Source organism: Falco cherrug (assembly GCF_023634085.1).
Source record: "Falco cherrug isolate bFalChe1 chromosome W unlocalized genomic scaffold, bFalChe1.pri SUPER_W_unloc_1, whole genome shotgun sequence".
NCBI classification, from domain to species: domain Eukaryota; kingdom Metazoa; phylum Chordata; class Aves; order Falconiformes; family Falconidae; genus Falco; species Falco cherrug.
Window position 1 is genome coordinate 4825488 of NW_026599288.1, and position 17459 is coordinate 4842946.

Consider the following 17459-nt stretch of genomic DNA (forward strand, 5'->3'; position numbering starts at 1 on the left):
GTCTGGTCACATAGGCACACAGCTTTGAGGAGACACCTACCCTTCTTCCTCTGACAAAGGGGCTATTTATAAAAAGGATGAGAAAAGGATGAGAGACATCCCGATGTTATCTAGAGGGAGGGAGTGCTAATTCTCCTTGCTGGAGAAGATCAGATGGTCACAAGGACATGAATCACCTACAAACCTGCAAGACCACCACATTCCAGGCAAAGGACTGATAAGCTAATTGACATACAAAGGGAGAGTAAGTGGGTTTAGGTAAAGAATATGTATAGGTGTTAATTGAATATTCATTTGTTTTATTGTATAAATGTGAGATGGTTTGTCACTTTGGGCATGCACACTTGTGGAAAAGCAATCCCCCGTGCATCTGCACGCAATAAACATACCTACTTTATAACTTTCGAGTCAGTCTAATTCAGCATGTCAGTGCTGAACAAAAGCTGGTGAGTATTGAGAATTAGGGAAGAGTAGAAAATTCTAGGAAATGTGGCCAGCCTCAGAGGAGTGGATATGGTGTGATGAGGCCTGGCTGAGAAGTGCAGAGCAAGCTAAAGTACAAAGGAATTGGTGCAGCTGTGTGCCATTGAAGGTGTTGTGTTTGCACCTGAAAGACCATTTCTCTTTCTTTTGTTTAAAGTCTCTACTATGACTTCTATAATGTTAGCTCCCTGCTAACAGATTGACACTGAAAAGGGAAGGATTCAGGAGACAAACATGCAGAGTTCTTAATGACTGCATGTATGAGAAGGTGTGTCACCAGTCTAAATCATCTTGTTGAGGAAAGAGCCTGTGTTGTCTCCTGGTTGTGGAGTTATTCTTCATAGTTAAGTTAAACTGGAGTAGGACAATTGGACCTCACTGACAGGAGAATTCTGGCAGTGTTGGACTCTTCCACAATGATGAAGTCATCTGTCAATGCTTTTCATAACTATAAGCAAAAAGTCTGTCTTGTTTTTACTGTGTGCTATGACTAGTGTAAATAGTAATCTGTTGTCATAGTGAAAGTACTATATGAAATCAGTATTTAATTTTTAACCACTCTTTTTGTAGAATTACTCCACATCTGTGTATCTCGTTCGTCAGCTTACTTCAACAGTGCTCTTGCAGAGATTAAAAATGAAAGGTATCAGAAACCCCGATCATTCCAGAGCACTGAGTAAGTCAAATTAATTTGCCAGTCTGTACTTTTGGAGGGTGGATGGTGGCTCTTTTAAAACTAGAACTGGTAATACTTGGGGGATTTGCAGCATTTTGACAGAGTCCATGCCCAGAGTATCAGAGGCTCCCTTTGCTGTGCTGAGGCATCATGCATTTCTTCACTGAGGGTCCCTGCACTGGTAGGGAGCACATGATGAGATCCCATCTGGAATGTTCTTAGGAGTGCTCACGGCATTCCCATTACTGTGGTGGGCTGTGAGGTGCAGGTAGATGTCCTAAATTATCTTCACTTGCATGTGATGCTGATTGTACCTCACTGTTTGTGTGTAGTTTTTTTAAAAATTATTTATCTCTTTGCATGTCAGGTTGTTTGCTCTGCTAACCATTGCAGCTGTTGGTGCACCTGTTGCACATCAAACAATCTTGTGATGCAGTGTTTGCTCATCCCTTATAAATAGTGAAACTCTGATACTGCTATGAAGTAGTTTCCTAGACGTTTAATTTTTTTAAATAGCTGGAAATTATTTGTCAGTGCATGTATTTTAAGATTAGCATTTTAAATAATGTCCATGTATAACTTATTTTAATAGTTAAAGAAAAACTAACTGCAGATCCTGACAGTGAGATTGCTGCAACCAGTCTGCGTGTATCTCTGATGTGTCCTGTAAGTATGGCTGGAAATTACTGTACACAGATTTGTACTTCAGTGCAGAGTTGAGCTACTTTTAAAAGGCCCCAGTTGAGAAACTTCACTGGCTTTTGTTATATACTAATTAACAGGAAATAGTTGGGAGAAGGGTGCATCTACCTGATTGTAGCAGCCTTCAGTTGACTGATTTAGAGCTGTGAATGTCTCTGTTTTGCAGTCAGAATCAAGTTACTGCTTGTGCATATAGTGAGGCCTTTAGAAGGAGTAATCCTGTATATTGAGGCATTGGGACTAATTAAGCAGGGTGACAGAATAATTAAAGGATACAGTGATAAATAAAACTTGATCTCCTCATCTGGGTGGGATTGCTTATACTGCCAGCTACTGTAACAAATTAAACTGATTGCTGTGTAACAAGGTAACATTGCCTTGAGGTTTCTCTTCCTGGGTAGAAACTGGCCTTGTGTCTGTGACTGTGTTTAAGCTCAGGGTTGAAATGGGTATTATGTGTGTCTGAGTCCAATGTGGCTGGAGCTCACAAAACCCCTTGAAATATTTGCCTAAAAAAATGACAAAAGCCTGTACTTCAGCCAGTGTTTTAATAAACTCCTAGAAATAATGTTGCTGTGGGTCCATTAGAAATGCTTCTGACTGTTTTCAGCTCAGTGAAGGCTTTGAAGGATGGTTTTATTGTTCCTGTAAGTGCACTGTGCATGCTGTGATAGGGTGGATTTGCCTGCAGCAACCTTAGTGCCAGGCACCCCTGTAGTGAGAGGAAGCAGTTGCTTCACTGACTGCCTCTGATTTCATTGTTAGCAGATTCAGGCAGACTTCATGGTCTTCTGGTCTAACACTCCTTATATGCATCTCCTGCAGCTGGGAAAAATGAGAATGACAATCCCATGCCGGGCTGTTACTTGCACACACCTGCAATGTTTTGATGCTGCTCTTTATCTTCAAATGAATGAAAAGAAGCCTACCTGGATTTGCCCTGTCTGTGACAAAAAGGCAGCTTATGAGAGCCTAATATTAGATGGGTAAGAGACTGGGTTTGCAGATTACACTATTACTTACAAATTTTTGTGATGTACTTGATAGCTACTTTTGTGACTTGAGCTTTAGCCATTTCATATTTTCCTTGTCAAAATACTTTAGACTGGGAGGAACCATTAACCTTGTTCGTTTCTATTCTCTTGTAATGAACTACCTGAATTCATCTCCTAACTGCACCATCAAACTCCTGAGCCTCAGTATATTTCCTCTGGAGAAATCCATATGTGACATCTAAGGATAGGTCTCCCTTTCATGTGTTCCTGTCTAAAGATATTAACTTCATCCTCTGAATCAAGTCTGACACTTGCTCATGAGTTAAATTTTGATTCCTGCTTCTGTATGGAAATCCATGAATTGTAGTAGGAGTAGAATATGGGTAGGCTGGGATACTCTTAAGTTTAGATGTCTACAAAGGCTGTAATTACAAGCTTTTGGGTAAGATTGACCCACTGTACATATTTTCTTCCCTAGTTAAAGGTGATCATAATTGGCTTTTGAACTGGCTCCTTTTCACTTTGAATAAAATAAAATTACTTGGAATCAAAAATGAAACCACTCAACTTTTATTTTTCAGACTCTTTATGGAAATCCTTAATGAGTGTTCAGATGTGGATGAGATCAAATTCCAAGAAGATGGATCCTGGTGCCCTATGAGGCCAAAGAAAAAAGCTGTGAAAGTCTCAAGTCCACAATGCACCAAAATAGAAAGTATGTACATCTGGGTACCGCTTGGAGACTTAGCTGTAGCTTGGATAATGTGTGTGGATGTTGATTGTTTTGTGGAGGGCTTAATGTTTCTAACCTTATCATTTAAACTAAAAAGGGTGGTTGTATCTCTAAATATGTGTGGGTTTGGGCTTAGTCTTTGCTCTTTATAATAGCAGTTAAGAAAACAAAAGGTTGCTCTTGTTTTAAGTCCTTAAACTACTAGGCAGAGATTAAAGCTTGTGCTTTAATATTCATAACATGATACACAATACTAATAAAACAATTCCCAGGCTGCAGCATTCCCTGTAGTGGCCAGGGAGAGGAGCTAAACCAGGATCTGAGTTCCTGGTTCTGTTGCAGATATAACCGCTGATGCCAACGGCCTTTAAAAACTTGTGATGTCTTTTATTTTTTTGTTTAGGTTCCAGTGTTAGCAAACAGTGTTCTGTGACGGTGGCCGATGAGGTAAACAAGAAGAAAGTTGACATTGTTGACTTGACAATAGAAAGCTCTTCTGATGAAGAAGATCCTCCTTGCAAAAGGAAGTGTGTATTTATGCCTGAAACACAAGGGAGCCCAACAAAAGGGTTTGTCAATTTTAGTTGTTCTGTAATGTCTCAGAAACTGATGTGTAGACTAATGGACTTGTAATCTCTCTTTGGGATCCAGCTTCACACTTCTAGAGGGGAATTGCTAGGCTTCTCCTTGCAGAAGGTTGTATTCATACGGTACCTTTTGTACAGGCAAAACACTAGTAAATAGTTTTACATCTCACAAAAGACTTGCACTGACTGCTGCTGTTTGCAGGGATCTCTCTCCATAGAAAAGGAAGCTGATTAAGCTAATGGACAGGATTCTCCTGAGAAAGCAGATTATACCAAGTGGAGGAGCTTTATGCATTCTTACTACGTTAGTGTCATCTGAAAGACTTGTTTTCTTGCTGTCTGTTACACCCTTTATCTAACCTGCTCTGGTGCCCAGGAAACTAGACTGTGCTGCATGTTTCATCCATTCAGTCAGGCTTGGAAGGGAGGTGCTTTGCTGTTTTGAATCGGGACAAGCTTTTCCTCCATCTCTGTTAACAATGGCCCACAAACTCTGGAATGTCTGGGACATGGTTATCAGTCAGTCCTGCACCTTGGTTAGCGCAACCAAACAGCTTCCCAAGTCCTTGGTCAGCTGCTCCATCTCTGTAGTCGTGCCTAACTCCAGCAGCAGGCTTAACCAGCTTTGTTACTGTTGTGCTGCCTTCTGTCTGTCCCAATCTGTGCAACTGGGCTGCAGTTACTGTTTGTGGCTTCTGTAACGTTCTTGCTCTTGGCCCATAGGGTGCAGGAGACATGCAGGGAGAGAGGGGAGCTGGTTAGGCTCATCAGCAGTCACTGCTCCACAAGGTGATCTCAAGCATCAGCTTGTAGCAATGGCTTATTAGTGTTGCTGCATGTGAAGTGTGTGTCTGTGTCTTTCAGTGTAGCAGCTTATGTTTTGTGCTAAAATAATAGTAGTAAAAACACACCCCTTCTGTTTTGCCAGCTCTCGAAGTAACAAGCAGGTGTACTGTGTCTAGTCCACAGGACTGTGAGGTCTTTGAGCAAATAGTTGGTCACAATCAAAAACTTCTCAGCAGTGATACTGAAATGTTGCTCTCTGACGATTGCAGAAGGACTCCTCCACAAGAGACTTATTTTTTTGTAAAAATTACAAATACATACCTTAATGAAGTTTCAGAAAGCACCAAGGCTTCCTTCTGTGCTCCTGTGTGTGTCTTATATGGCTACCTGTAACCATAATTGTAGGAGGACTGAGTTTTCTTGTCTGTCTGTGACCAATGTCTCTTTTTTCCTTGCTGTTTGGGTATGGAAATGGCATATTTTCATTCTTCAAAGCCAGGCTTTTGGGGAATAGTTTATCTCCTGCAAACAGCCTTGCCTTAATGCTAGTTTTGGTAAAACTGGGGGGGTGTCTTCCTGTAGGCAGAAGCAACATAGGCTGGAGTGTGTAAGAGGTGCTTGAGTAGGGAGGTCTGAAATCAGAAGCAGCACAAATGCACCAGTGCAGTGGTCTGGGGAGGAAGATGTGAGTGGGTAACACTGGTGGGCTGGAGGGAGCCATGCGGAGCAGCTGGGACTCCAGGTGTTTCCACCCAACTTGGGAGTTTATGAAATGTTTTATGACATGGCTGGTGCCTAAACACCTGTGGTGTCAGGTCTTTAACAGTGCCACGAAGTAATTGGGCAGGAGGGTTTTAGCTGCTTGCATGTTCCTGGAGAGCTGAACTTAACTTGGGCTCAGTCTGTGAGTAAAGATATTTGATATTTAACTGCCATGTATGTAACCTGTGCTCCAGGGGCTGAATAACAGTTGGTCATGCCCTTGGCATGACAGGTTGGCACTGAGGAAGGGCTCTGTGGAGAGGCTGCACAGTGCTGCTCTCCTGGCTCTGGCTGCCTGCATGTCCCTCACAGGGTGCTCCACAGACACAGGCAGCTGTTTCTGAGTGGTAGGCTTATGGTTCTGGCCCGGCACTCTGTTTTAATGCCAGCTTGCTCTTATGTCACAGCTGCTGTTGGGAGCCAAGATATGGTCATGTTATTATGAAGACTGTTATGAAAGAGGAAATCATTGGAATACTTTGTAGCGAGTAGCTGCATCATAGCTGTGTTGTAACATAGTGAGTGAGAGTGCACAGCGGTGCATAATTTCTCTTCTATAACGGCCAGGTTGTTTGTAATTTCCCATGCTGTTTAAAACAGGGTTCTCATGTATCAGCCATCTACTGTGCCTGGCGTGACAACTGTTGATGCTGCTGCTATTCCTCCTTCATTAACGGACTACCCAGTACCATTCCATCATCCACCGATATCCAGTATTTCACCAGACCTACCAGGTAGGTGGTGGCTATTTTTAATGTCTATGCTGACAGCCTTATTACTTATTTCTTTTTTACCCACCCCACAAATTAATTGGAGAATTGGTCAACTTTTTTCCTTAATGGAACAAGACTATATGCAGTATTGTACTGATGTGATGTCTAGATGAGCCCAGTACAGGCTGTCTTTCCAGCTTCAGATTGCACTTTGCAACAGTGATGGGAAAAGCATTGCTTCTGGGGTATGAATTGGTGCTTTGGAACAGCAGCCAGAAACCCTTCTTGCTATATTCAGTTAGACTTTGTGTAAACATCCGGTTGTTCTGTGTTGTAGATGCGAGGGAAGAGTGGCTGCTTTATTTAAGTGTTATAGATACGTGATGGCATGCTCATCCCAATGCTAGATGTAGAGATGTTCTGCTAGCTGATTTTAGCAGTGCTCTGTCTAGACTGTATGAAAAGGTTAAGGTGAGCTACAATGTGTAAGCTGACCTCTATTGACTTTCTTTACCTAGACCCTAAATGCCTATGATGTATTCTTCAACACTGCTGCTAAATATCAGACAAAAGGTGGTGATACCGATTGTTTTCTATCCTGGCTCCTTGAAAAGAACACCGTATAGAGGGACTCTGGGGTTCTCTTTGCCGGCTGTAATGAACCCAGAGCCCAGGAAATGGTGACTTGTGGTTGTTGCGACAGAGGGAAGACACAGTCACTCAATATGAGTGATCAGCAGACTTCGTTTATTGTGCCTTACAGTCACCTTTTATGCCTTCTTATAATTAGCTCGTACATATTACAAAAGTTAAGCTCATTATTGGTTAGTTGCCTAAATACCAAGCCCACCCCTAGTTTCTCTTCTGTAGTTTTCTGTTCCCACCTGCAACATTCTTTTCCCACAGCAATCTTCCTGTTACTGTGTAACAAGAACAGCCAAGGACAGTGTATTTTTGCTTTACTTCAGATAAGCTGAGAGCGATGTGCATTTTTGTCCAGCCAGCTGGACTATGTCTATGTGACCCTTTTCAGCTAGCCAGTTATCCACAATTCCCCCGTTTTTATTTTGGGCGACACAGGCTTGGTTGACCATTTTCAATAACAGCGTTTTAACACAGGAAAATACACAGCCAACTTATAAAATCTCAGTTCAGAAGTATAATTCCAGAAATACTTGAAAAATAAAGTTAGCTTGAAGCTTTAATTTAGATGCTCTTTCTGTTCCAGTGATACAAAAAGTTTAGAAACATTCAAAGGTAACTTTAAAGTTCTGAACATGGACTAATGCAAGCTCAAAACCCAAAAAGAAACCAAAATGATGTTTGACTAGAAATATTTGCAAATATTTTAGTGGAAAATCCCTGACCATTAACAATTTTCTGTCCAAATGACAACTGCCCTTATGCAACCAACCAGTCCATACAATTTCTGAAGAATACCTCATTGATATCTAAGAATTAACAAAGGGAAGAAGTTAGTTCTAAGCTATATACATTCATAAGTGGATTTTTCAATAGTTACATACAGATTTACACACTAAGCCATAATGGCTTGTAGGTGATACACACAAGAAGAGTACGTTGCTTATCTGTCTGAATGTATATGCTAAATTTGACAACTATGCCACAAGCCAAGCCTACATGGGTGCTGTGTGTTATGCACGTTCCTTAACAAACAGAAGTATAATAGACAAATTCCCAAGATCTAGTCCCCAACCTGATTATATTATTTTGTAGCCAATTAAGGAAAATAACACAAATGTGCATATCTACATGTGCACACACTTTTTAGTTCAGAACCAATCTGTGATAAAAGGCCTTAGCCTTATGGCATCATCGAATCTTAACGAGTACAGTAATTAAAAATGCAGTCTTACTGTAAGTGCGATTTATGCTGACATTCCCTCAAATGCTACACGTTAGTATTTCTCACTCAACTGCCTCAAGTTAAAATAGTAGTATTTGTTAATATGTATTAAAAAATCATTAATTCTCTACAATAGCAGTTGACTTCCATAACACTATGTAAGCAAAAGAGGCTTAAGATGGGTTTTCTGAATACTAACAATTTATTTTAGACTGTCTAAACTCAGGTCTTGAAAGATTTCACTCTGCCAGACGTAGAAACACTGTTGCACTCCAGTTGTGATATCCCTTTTCCCAAGTTGTCACATGCACATCTCGCTCAAGCAACATTATTGTCAAAGTTTCTCTCTGCTACATAAAAGCATATTGCACTTGTAGACATAAAAGACAGCACCCTTACTTAGATTATTACCTTATTACCTCATAACTCTTAGTATCTCTGGTTTCATCACTTCAAAAATTCACCAGAAGCAGATAAAACCACAGCCTCAGACTAAACTACACCTTAACTGCTGATTCAAATAAAGGCATTCTCTTCAGATATGCCTAATGCTTACAAATAATTTTGGCTGGTTTTGATCAAAAAACTATTATTACAATAATGATCAAAAACAATAATCCCGTTTGCAAAATGCCTTTAAGCCAGCCTCCTAGTCCCAACCAATTTCCACATTCAGAATACTGCATGAATACAGAATAAATTATCTCCATCAAGGCAAAAAGGCTTCTTTTTAAACACAGAGATGTTTGCTAGTTCAAGGCAGAAACCCATTTCTTGTAGGGGACATCTGAAGCACTTTTTTTTTTTTTTGTGGGTTTGTAATCAATTCCGTATTTTTCCTTGAGAAGCTTAAGCTGTTCCTCTTGTTTCAGGAGTGTTTCCAACTCTGTGTCGAATAGGTCCGTATTTCCCAAAAATATCATACATTTCCTCCGCTGTGATTTTATACGGCAGGTTCCGAATATAAAGGACCCGATTGACCTCTGGGGGCAGCCAGATGTTAGCTCGCTTGGCCGCTTGCATCGCCATGGCGCCGATCGGAGCGGGGGGGTGCCGCCTTGGAGAGAAACCGCGGCCGGGAAGGGGCCTGCCGGGCTGCGCGCAGCCGCTCGCCGCTGCGGTCCTGGACGCTATCCTATACGCTAATAACCCGAGGAATTCTTTTTTACAATCTGTCTTGAACGCTCCGCTTTTCTAAAAAGCATATGAGCGAATCATATGTCGCTTGTCTCCCCATACCTTCGTCAGCGCTGTTGCAGCCTTTGTGAGACTTCGGCGACGCGTGGCCGGCGGGACCCTCTGTAGGTGCTCCCGGGCGCGGGGACTGTGCCCTTCCGCCTCCTGTGCTGCTTTCAGGACCGGTACCCGAATCTCCGTCGAACCGTGGCTCGCAGGTTCAGCCCTCTCTAGGGTCCCTGTTCAGGCGCCGTTTGTTGTGACGGAGGGAAGACACAGTCGCTCAATATGAGTGATCAGCAGACTTCGTTTATTGTCCCTTACAGTCACCTTTTATGCCTTGTTATAATTAGCTCATACATATTATAAAAGTTAAGCTCATTATTGGTTAGTTGCCTAAATACCAAGCCCGCCCCTAGTTTCTCTTCTGTAGTTATCTGTTCCCACCAGCAACATTCTTTTCCCACCGAAATCTTCCTGTTATTGTGTAACAAGAACAGCCAAGGACAGTGTATTTTTGCTTTATTTCAGATAAGCTGAGAGCGATGTGCATTTTTGTCCAGCCAGCTGGACTATGTCTATGTGACCCTTTTCAGCTAGCCAGTTAACCACATGTGGTGACAAGTGTCATGTTGGCCTCCTGTACTTCTCTCTTCCCCCCTCCATTGCCTGTCTCCATTTCTTCCCTGCAACATCTCTGGGCTTTTTACTCTTCTTTCAGCATTAGTTTGGCAATGGGATGGATATAATTCTCCTTGGTTTTCTGTTTTGGTCCCCTTACTGCTCCCTTCCTCCACTTCTTCCTTGTTAAGGAATCCGTTTTCTTCCCAAATTGGGTGAGCTGAGGGAATGGAAGTCTAGAACTGCCATCCATCTCTATCAACCAAAGTTCTAGAATGTGCAAGAACGAAAGCAGCTGTCAATTCTGTAAAAGCAGCTGAGCTTAAATCTCCTTCAAAATTTTTCTCTAATGGAGAAGAGATGCCACTAGCCAGAACAGCTGGAGGTGAGGGGAGAGGGAGAGAGTAAGCTTACCATTTCTTTCTGTTGACATAGCAAACACAAGGCCAATATTTAGAAACCATTTTTAACAATCTTGCCCTAAATGCTTACACACTATTGGTGCAGAAGATGGATGCTAGTTGTCACTGCTCTTAGAGGATATACCTTGAACTACTTGTAGTTTCCTCTTCATTCCTTTTACTTGTCTAGACACAAAACGGGGACAATATTAGGAATGTTTCCTTATTGGCTGCCTGTGGGTGGAGGAAGAGACCTGCTGCTTGTTTTTTGGACTTGTGCATGTTGTGACTTCATTCCAGCATCTTTTATGTGATGATACTCTTCATGTCCCAGTTTGGCCAAGTCAGGTACAACATGCAGTGAAACTTGCATTATGAACCAACAGCTCCAAATGGCAACCTCCATCTAGGCAACCACACTGAACCACCCTGCAATATCCAGTGAATAATAAATCATTGTCATTCTCATTCTTAAAAAGAGCCACTTGTACTAAACTCATTTTGCTGCTGCCTGAAGTAGTCGTTGAGAGTGGTGTCACAGTGGTATAGTCCATTTAGAAACTGTAACAATTACAAAATCTGTTCTACGACCACAAAAATTCCTTAAACTTGTTGTCTATGAATAAAAACAGCTCATCAATTTATTATCCTTCTCTTCTTTCTAGGTCCAGATTTTCTTTCTCTAATCCCAGTTGAATCACAGGTATGTTTCTGAATTGCTGGGGAGTTAAAATTGCCAACTCTGGTTTTTGTGATGTACTGTTAGAGTATCTACTAGGGTGCCGTCATCTGTGCCGTGTTTGCAGTTCACTTGTTTAGATCTGACTGCAGAGCAGGAAAATCCCATTTTCCCAGTGAGAAGTGGCAATGAAGGGTGCATTAAGGGAGGGTTTGGCTTAGCCTTACTGTGATAGCCAGGCATGGAGACCCACTCTTCATCAATAGTTTGCCTTTCTGAAGCAGATACTTGTGCAGCACTAACATGAATACACCCACCACGTTACCTCACACTCTTAGTTCATGCTGTGTGTCTGTAGGTTAGATTAAGCTCTGTAACTATACTGCAGTGATTGTTTCATTGGTTTTGATATTGGTAGGTGAGTGTTTAAAAGGAAACACTTTCACTAATTTGATGGGCACATGACTGAACACTTCTATAATAAGTCTCTCCGTGTAACACTTAAATCCCATCAGCTTTGGATTACATGGAAATTGTGTAGGTCAAAACTAACTAGGTGGTGCTTTTCCTTCCCTGGAAACTTAAACTCTATGCAGTTAGGGAGAACAATTCTTACCGTGATCAGATTCTTACACAGATAGTCTAGGGCTGAAGCGTGGGGGAGTACCAGCTCCCTAAGACAAGAGGATCTGAAGCAGACCCTCTGTTTCGTCTTTGTCACTAGAAGACAACAGGAATAGGACTCTGCAGTAGAGTTGACTTTCTGGTGCCTTAAAAGCAAAGGATGAACTTCCTCCTTTTCTTTCCACTTACTGCATCTTGCAATACTCTGTGCCTGACCTTGAGATCTGAACTGCCAAAAGTGGGACTAACAGAAGTTTGTTGATGTGGGAGACTGGAAGCAGGTATGCTGCTGGGAAGTGTCCACTTTGGACAGTTCAAACGGTTCAGGCTCAGTTCCAAACATATGCCCGAGACTGGAATCCGCAGGGTAAGAGTGCAAGGTGTGCTGAGCGGTGTGTGTGCGGATGAGTGCCTTACATTATCCTCCTCTGACACCTGTGGCAGCCTTGTCCTGTTTCTAAATGCTTAGAATGTTCAGCTCTGCTTTGAGAAGGCTTGTTTTCCACTTGAGGAAACTTAAAGCAACTTAATTTTTTCTTGATCAGGGCTCATTTATTACTACTAAAATGTGTAGAGACCTGCCTGTACCCTTGCAGGTAGATGTGGTGCAAATACTGATTAGTACAGCTGCTGCCATTTGAGGGGATGAAATTATTCTAACCTCCACTGAAGTAGCAGAATGCTTTTTGCTGCCTTTCATGATGAAAGGAGCCTGAAACATGCAGTTGTGCCCAGTAGCTATGGGCAGTGAATATTCTCCAGATAGCTTTGGGTTTTTTATGTGGACATGATAGTGTTTTTTTTAATGCACTAGTAAATGCTCAAGCTAACCAGTTAGTAAGAACCAAAATAAAAAAAGGGGGGGGGGGGGAATGATGAGGGAGAAGGGCTCGTGGCTACCATTTCTGCTTGCTTGCTGGTTTGCAGAACTCTGGTTTTTGCTCTGCATGTTTTAACAAAGTTCTGCTAGTACTGTTTTGTGCTTGTTGTAGGGAAGATGCATCTTCAGAGCATACATTTCTCTTGTGCAGTTAGTCTCTTCAATCTTCATTGTTTGTTTCAAGCAGTACTGTCCTCCTATGTTTTTGGATAGTCTCACCTCAACCTTAACAAGCAGCACACCTGGCAGCATCATCACATCAACCAGTCACCATGAGAGCAGCATGCATGTTAGCTCCTCCAGCAGGAGCGAGGCAGGAGTGATAACCAGCAGCGGAGGCAGCGCTCCCGATGACATCATCTCACTGGACTGAAACAAGGGGCAGCATGGGACACCGGGAGAAATAGCACAAAGCTGCTGTTTGCATCTCTGGAACTTCAGCATCTCTGAAGTTAATTCTGGTATTTATTGAAAGGATTTGCCTTCTGGAAAATGGCGTGAATTCATCTACACTAGGAAAAGTGATAGATTTTCTCCCTTGCTCATTAAATGCCTGGATAGGAAAGGCCCCTTCAGAACATGCTTTTATGCTTTCAGCTTGTTCTAGGGAAATAGTCTTTTTGTTACTGGGTGGATTCCACGAACGGGTTTAAATTTAGTTGTAAAACATGGCAATAATGTAAAAACTCCCTTTAATAAAGGCAATTAACCACTCTGTCCAGGCTGTTGTTGTTGTTCTAAAGGTGCAGGTGTGTATGCATTGGTGAATTTTTAGTACTTTTACTGGGGCCTGTAATAGCTTCACTGTCTTAAATGAAGTTTTTGTGAAATGGCTATGACTTGTCACATGTCTCTTGTTCCCCGTTTCCACCTTACCAGGGGATCTAGGGGAAGCCTCTGTAAATGGGATTATTTTTTTTCCCCTTTCTGATTTTATTCTTTTCACAAATGTAACAAGATCCTAAGCTGTAAGGGCTGCTTAATGTTCTTTGGGCTGGGGAGGGGACAAACTCTATACAAACCCTACATTACATAATATTTGTGCTGTCATGTCAGAATTAGGACAAAAACTCCAAACTACACACTTGAGCTATAGTAGAATCTCTGGTTTGGTAACTTTAAGAGGTGATTAAAAAAAACCTGTCAAATTCAAATTTGGGGTGGTCCTCTTGGAAGCTGCCACCCATCATCAGGTGCTGAAGCGAAGCATGTTCTTTCTCTGGCAGCTGAAAGGAGCTGGAATAGGAGTTCCTTTCTCCAGTGCAGGATTGTTCCTTAGGATTTCCTGCTCATGGCTTCTGTCACTTGCTCACAGCTTCTGCTTGGGAATACTGTGCTCTGACCTGCCCTGGGGAGGCTTCTCTTTTTGGAAGAGGAAAGCTGTAGCTGCACAGTGTTCCCCACCTAAATGGAGTTGTGTGTTTAGAGCTTAATGATGCTTTGTCCCATGTTTCATGGCCTCCTAATCATGGCTTTTCTAATTTAATGGGAATAATTTCCTCCTGTTTTAATCAATCTGATACTTTGTTGTGTGTATACAGCATCTTCCCACATACCTCTAAGGATAGCCTCAGCTGTACTGCATGTGGAAGAGGTTATAGATCAGGAAAATAAAGTTGTTTCCATGGAGCTGGCATAATGGCATTGCCTATACCTGTTGACATAGCAGCTTTTCCAAGTGTTGTGTTTCCATTAACTGTGTTTGAGATTATCCCTTCCCTAGTTACCAGCTTTCACTTTTTGTTAACTTTTCTCTTATGCCTGTAGTTGGATGTCTGGTGTTTTTTGCCTTCTGTTACTGTTACATCCTGTATCAACATTTCTTATCCTTCAGTCAAATACCTGTATCGTAACTCTTGTCTGCCCTGTACTCCCACCTTTAATGCTGCATTACTGTTCCTCATGGGCTTTTTTGTATGGTCTTTCACAACAGTCTTCACATGTTGGTCTTAATACTGTTTCCAGTCTTTCCTCTCCTTTCCTTAGCTGTTTGATCCTTAACAGGTTTTAAAAATCCATTTTAGTATGATTTATTTCCAATAAAGCCATGCTACTCAAGTTTTTTTTCCTAATGGCCTGCAGCAGATCAGTGCTTTCTGCATCACAATTGCACAGTGACTTGAACTATAAAGAGAGGGTGGAGAGAGGTTCTGGAGTCATACCAAATAGTGTTTAAAAATGGTATCTCTTGCTGAAGTACTGTTTGTGCTCTTAATGTCAAGGTGAGGTGTGACTCAGGCAACTACTGAAATGGCTGAAGGGGTGTAAACATCTCACGTATCCATGTGTTAGGAGTGCTATTTTTAGAACACTTGCTCTAAACTGTTCACAGTACTATAAAACTAATGAAATTCCAGCTGTATTGTGCCCTATTTTGTTAGTTATTAGGTCAGATGTAGGGCTGTGCTCCCCAGCTATTTTGGGCAGGTGCTTTGCAGCATTTAGCTTTAAACCTTTAGCCTTGCGACAGCACTGTCAAATGGTACTTAAGGGGGGGGATAGCTCAAGTGCCTTGGGGGAGAGCTAGGCTGTGGTGTGAGGCAGGTGGTCAGGTGAACAATGCAGTTTCCCTCCAGTACTGCTGTACACACAGGGGCATAATTGAGGCTTGTGTGATATCTAAATCTTTTAATTCACTTGAGCTTGTGGATGATGTGTATCAAGGGGTTGGAGTACTGCGGTGCAGTCCTGTCACCCATTTGATACACCTTCTTCCACAAGACAACAAAGAATTGACTTTGCTCTAAGCAAACCTGTCCATTATGGCTAGATGAGGTTTTTGGTTGGGTTGTTTTTTTCTTCAAGTTCTGAAATGCATTGGAATGTCTGTTCAAGAGTTTCTAACACGAGAGAAATGCTGAAGAAAAAGTTAGATGATGACTCACCTCTGTTTCCACTGTGGAAGTATCTGGTTACTGCTTTGAAGCAGACTGTATCAAAGATACCCTCAAACCAACTGCAGAAGGAAAGTAAAGCTTATGAGACTAATACAGAGGCCCTCTGCTGTGCTGATAGCCAGCATGCAACAAGTCACACTGCAAGAGTTAGCCCATTTCTTTTTCCCCTACCCATCCATTTGCTACTTCTGTATTTTCTGGAAGTGAGCAAGCTGCTAAAATACCTGTTACAGAAAGGCTATACCTGATGACTACTAGCCTGAGCTTGCTTCTGGTTTTTATACTTCCAGGTCAGATAAAGCTGTCTGAAACAATTGTGAGCCATGTAGGCAGGGCTTTGCTGCCTAGCGAGCCAGCCCCAGGGTGTTCTGCACCTGTCCAGCAGCAAGAATTCTAGCATTTCTTAGGATTTTCTGTATCTGCCCTTAAACCTAGGTGTTGGATGCTAGAAGGCTTACCTGTAACCACTGGCCTCTTGCTTTCAGTCTTCAAGAGTGCAGAGGATTCAAGTTTGGAAATGAAAGAATGCATCTTCTGGCTGAGAGGACAAAACCTGACAGTACAACAAGAATTTCTGCAAGAGCAACAACAAATTTGGATCAGGAAACCTGTAAAAAACACCATTAGTCTTAGGCAACTGATTTTTATTTTTTTAATGTGTTTTAGACCACAGATGAGATATAGGCAACAACAATCCCATAAGTCAAAAGAGCATGTCATTTTTATTTCTGTTTTTAGTAGGTGATGATGGCATCATCACAACATGTTAATGCTGTGTGTGTATATTCAGTGTGACGCTCTAAAAACTTGCCATTTCCTTCCTGGTTTTGTGAGGAAATGGTATGAGGACAAAACTGGGCAGTAAATCATGCAATGTAAAACAGAAGTAATTATAATTTATCTAGGAAGTTATCCAGAGGTGGAATACCCTCCTTCAAACCTTTATGTTTATGTGTTTTAGCCACAACTTGCCAAGGATGAGAATTTGCATCGGGAGGATCTCCAGGCAAAATCTGCCAGTGATCAAAGATGCACTGCAGAAAAGCCTGGCCACCAGTGCTGGATCTCAAGTCAGCAGTAAAACCTAGTGGGAAGGAAAAAAAAAATAAAAAGGCATGAGCCAGGGACAGGCAAAAATAAAACTGACTCATTGTGGATTCTTGCACAGACAAAACCCTAAAAACGCTCTCCCAGAATTCAGGCACAGTGCTGTTAGGAAACTGCTACTTTGCAGGTGGTTCTTTCAAGCAGGGAAAAATGAAGCTAGCTCTGAAGAACGGCAGGAGGATCTCATGTGACCAAGTAAACTGGCAATAAAAACCCACTGGTTTCTCTGTTCTGGGCTTTTGTTTGAGAAACTATTCACAAGGATCATACAGCTCGATTCACAAATTATATAAAATGCTTCTAAATTCTAAAGGAAATTCCAAAATCCTGTCAGAATAGGTTCACAAAAGACACACAAATCTTTAACAATATGTAGAATATGTTATTTTAGTGAACAGGCCATTCAGATTTGCTACCTTCTACTTTTGTCCCACCTTTTGCACATTGTTCTTCATAGAATCACATAATTGATTGAGATGGAAGGGACCTTCAAAGCCCACCCAGTTCCACCCCCCTACCATGAACAGGGACACCTTCCACCAGCCCAGGTGGCTCCAAGCCCCATCCAGCCTGGCCTTGGGCACTGCCAGGGATGGGGCACCCACAGCTGCTCTGGACAACCTGTAAAGAATTTCTTCCTAATATCCAATCTAAATCTCCCCTCTTCCAGCTTAAAGCCATTCCCCCTCGTCCTGTTGCTACAGGCCCTGGTACAAAGCCCCTCTCCAGCTTTCCTGTCAGCTCCTTTAGGCACTGGAAGGTGCTGCAAG

General features: G+C 42.0%; 2 protein-coding genes across 6 annotated transcripts in view; both read left to right on the forward strand.

The window, feature by feature from the left end:
- The window catches only part of LOC129734118 (E3 SUMO-protein ligase PIAS2-like), a 39872-nt gene extending 22966 nt beyond the window's left edge, over window positions 1–16906 (forward strand). For 2 of the 5 annotated variants that reach the window (XM_055700204.1, XM_055700205.1), the window contains exons 7-14: window positions 1054–1159; window positions 1752–1825; window positions 2687–2847; window positions 3438–3571; window positions 3993–4158; window positions 6325–6458; window positions 11168–11205; window positions 12873–13402. In XM_055700204.1, the coding sequence (XP_055556179.1) occupies window positions 1054–1159; window positions 1752–1825; window positions 2687–2847; window positions 3438–3571; window positions 3993–4158; window positions 6325–6458; window positions 11168–11205; window positions 12873–13058 (999 nt within the window). In that variant the 3' untranslated portion in view covers window positions 13059–13402. Of the gene's footprint in view, window positions 1–1053; window positions 1160–1751; window positions 1826–2686; window positions 2848–3437; window positions 3572–3992; window positions 4159–6324; window positions 6459–11167; window positions 11206–12872; window positions 13403–16543 lie in introns of those variants that run through there. The other 3 variants (XM_055700206.1, XM_055700207.1, XM_055700208.1) reach the window with 3 other exon arrangements.
- The window catches only part of LOC129734868 (uncharacterized), an 806097-nt gene that overhangs the window by 291864 nt on the left and 496774 nt on the right, over window positions 1–17459 (forward strand). The gene's annotated exons all lie outside the window — the stretch shown is intronic.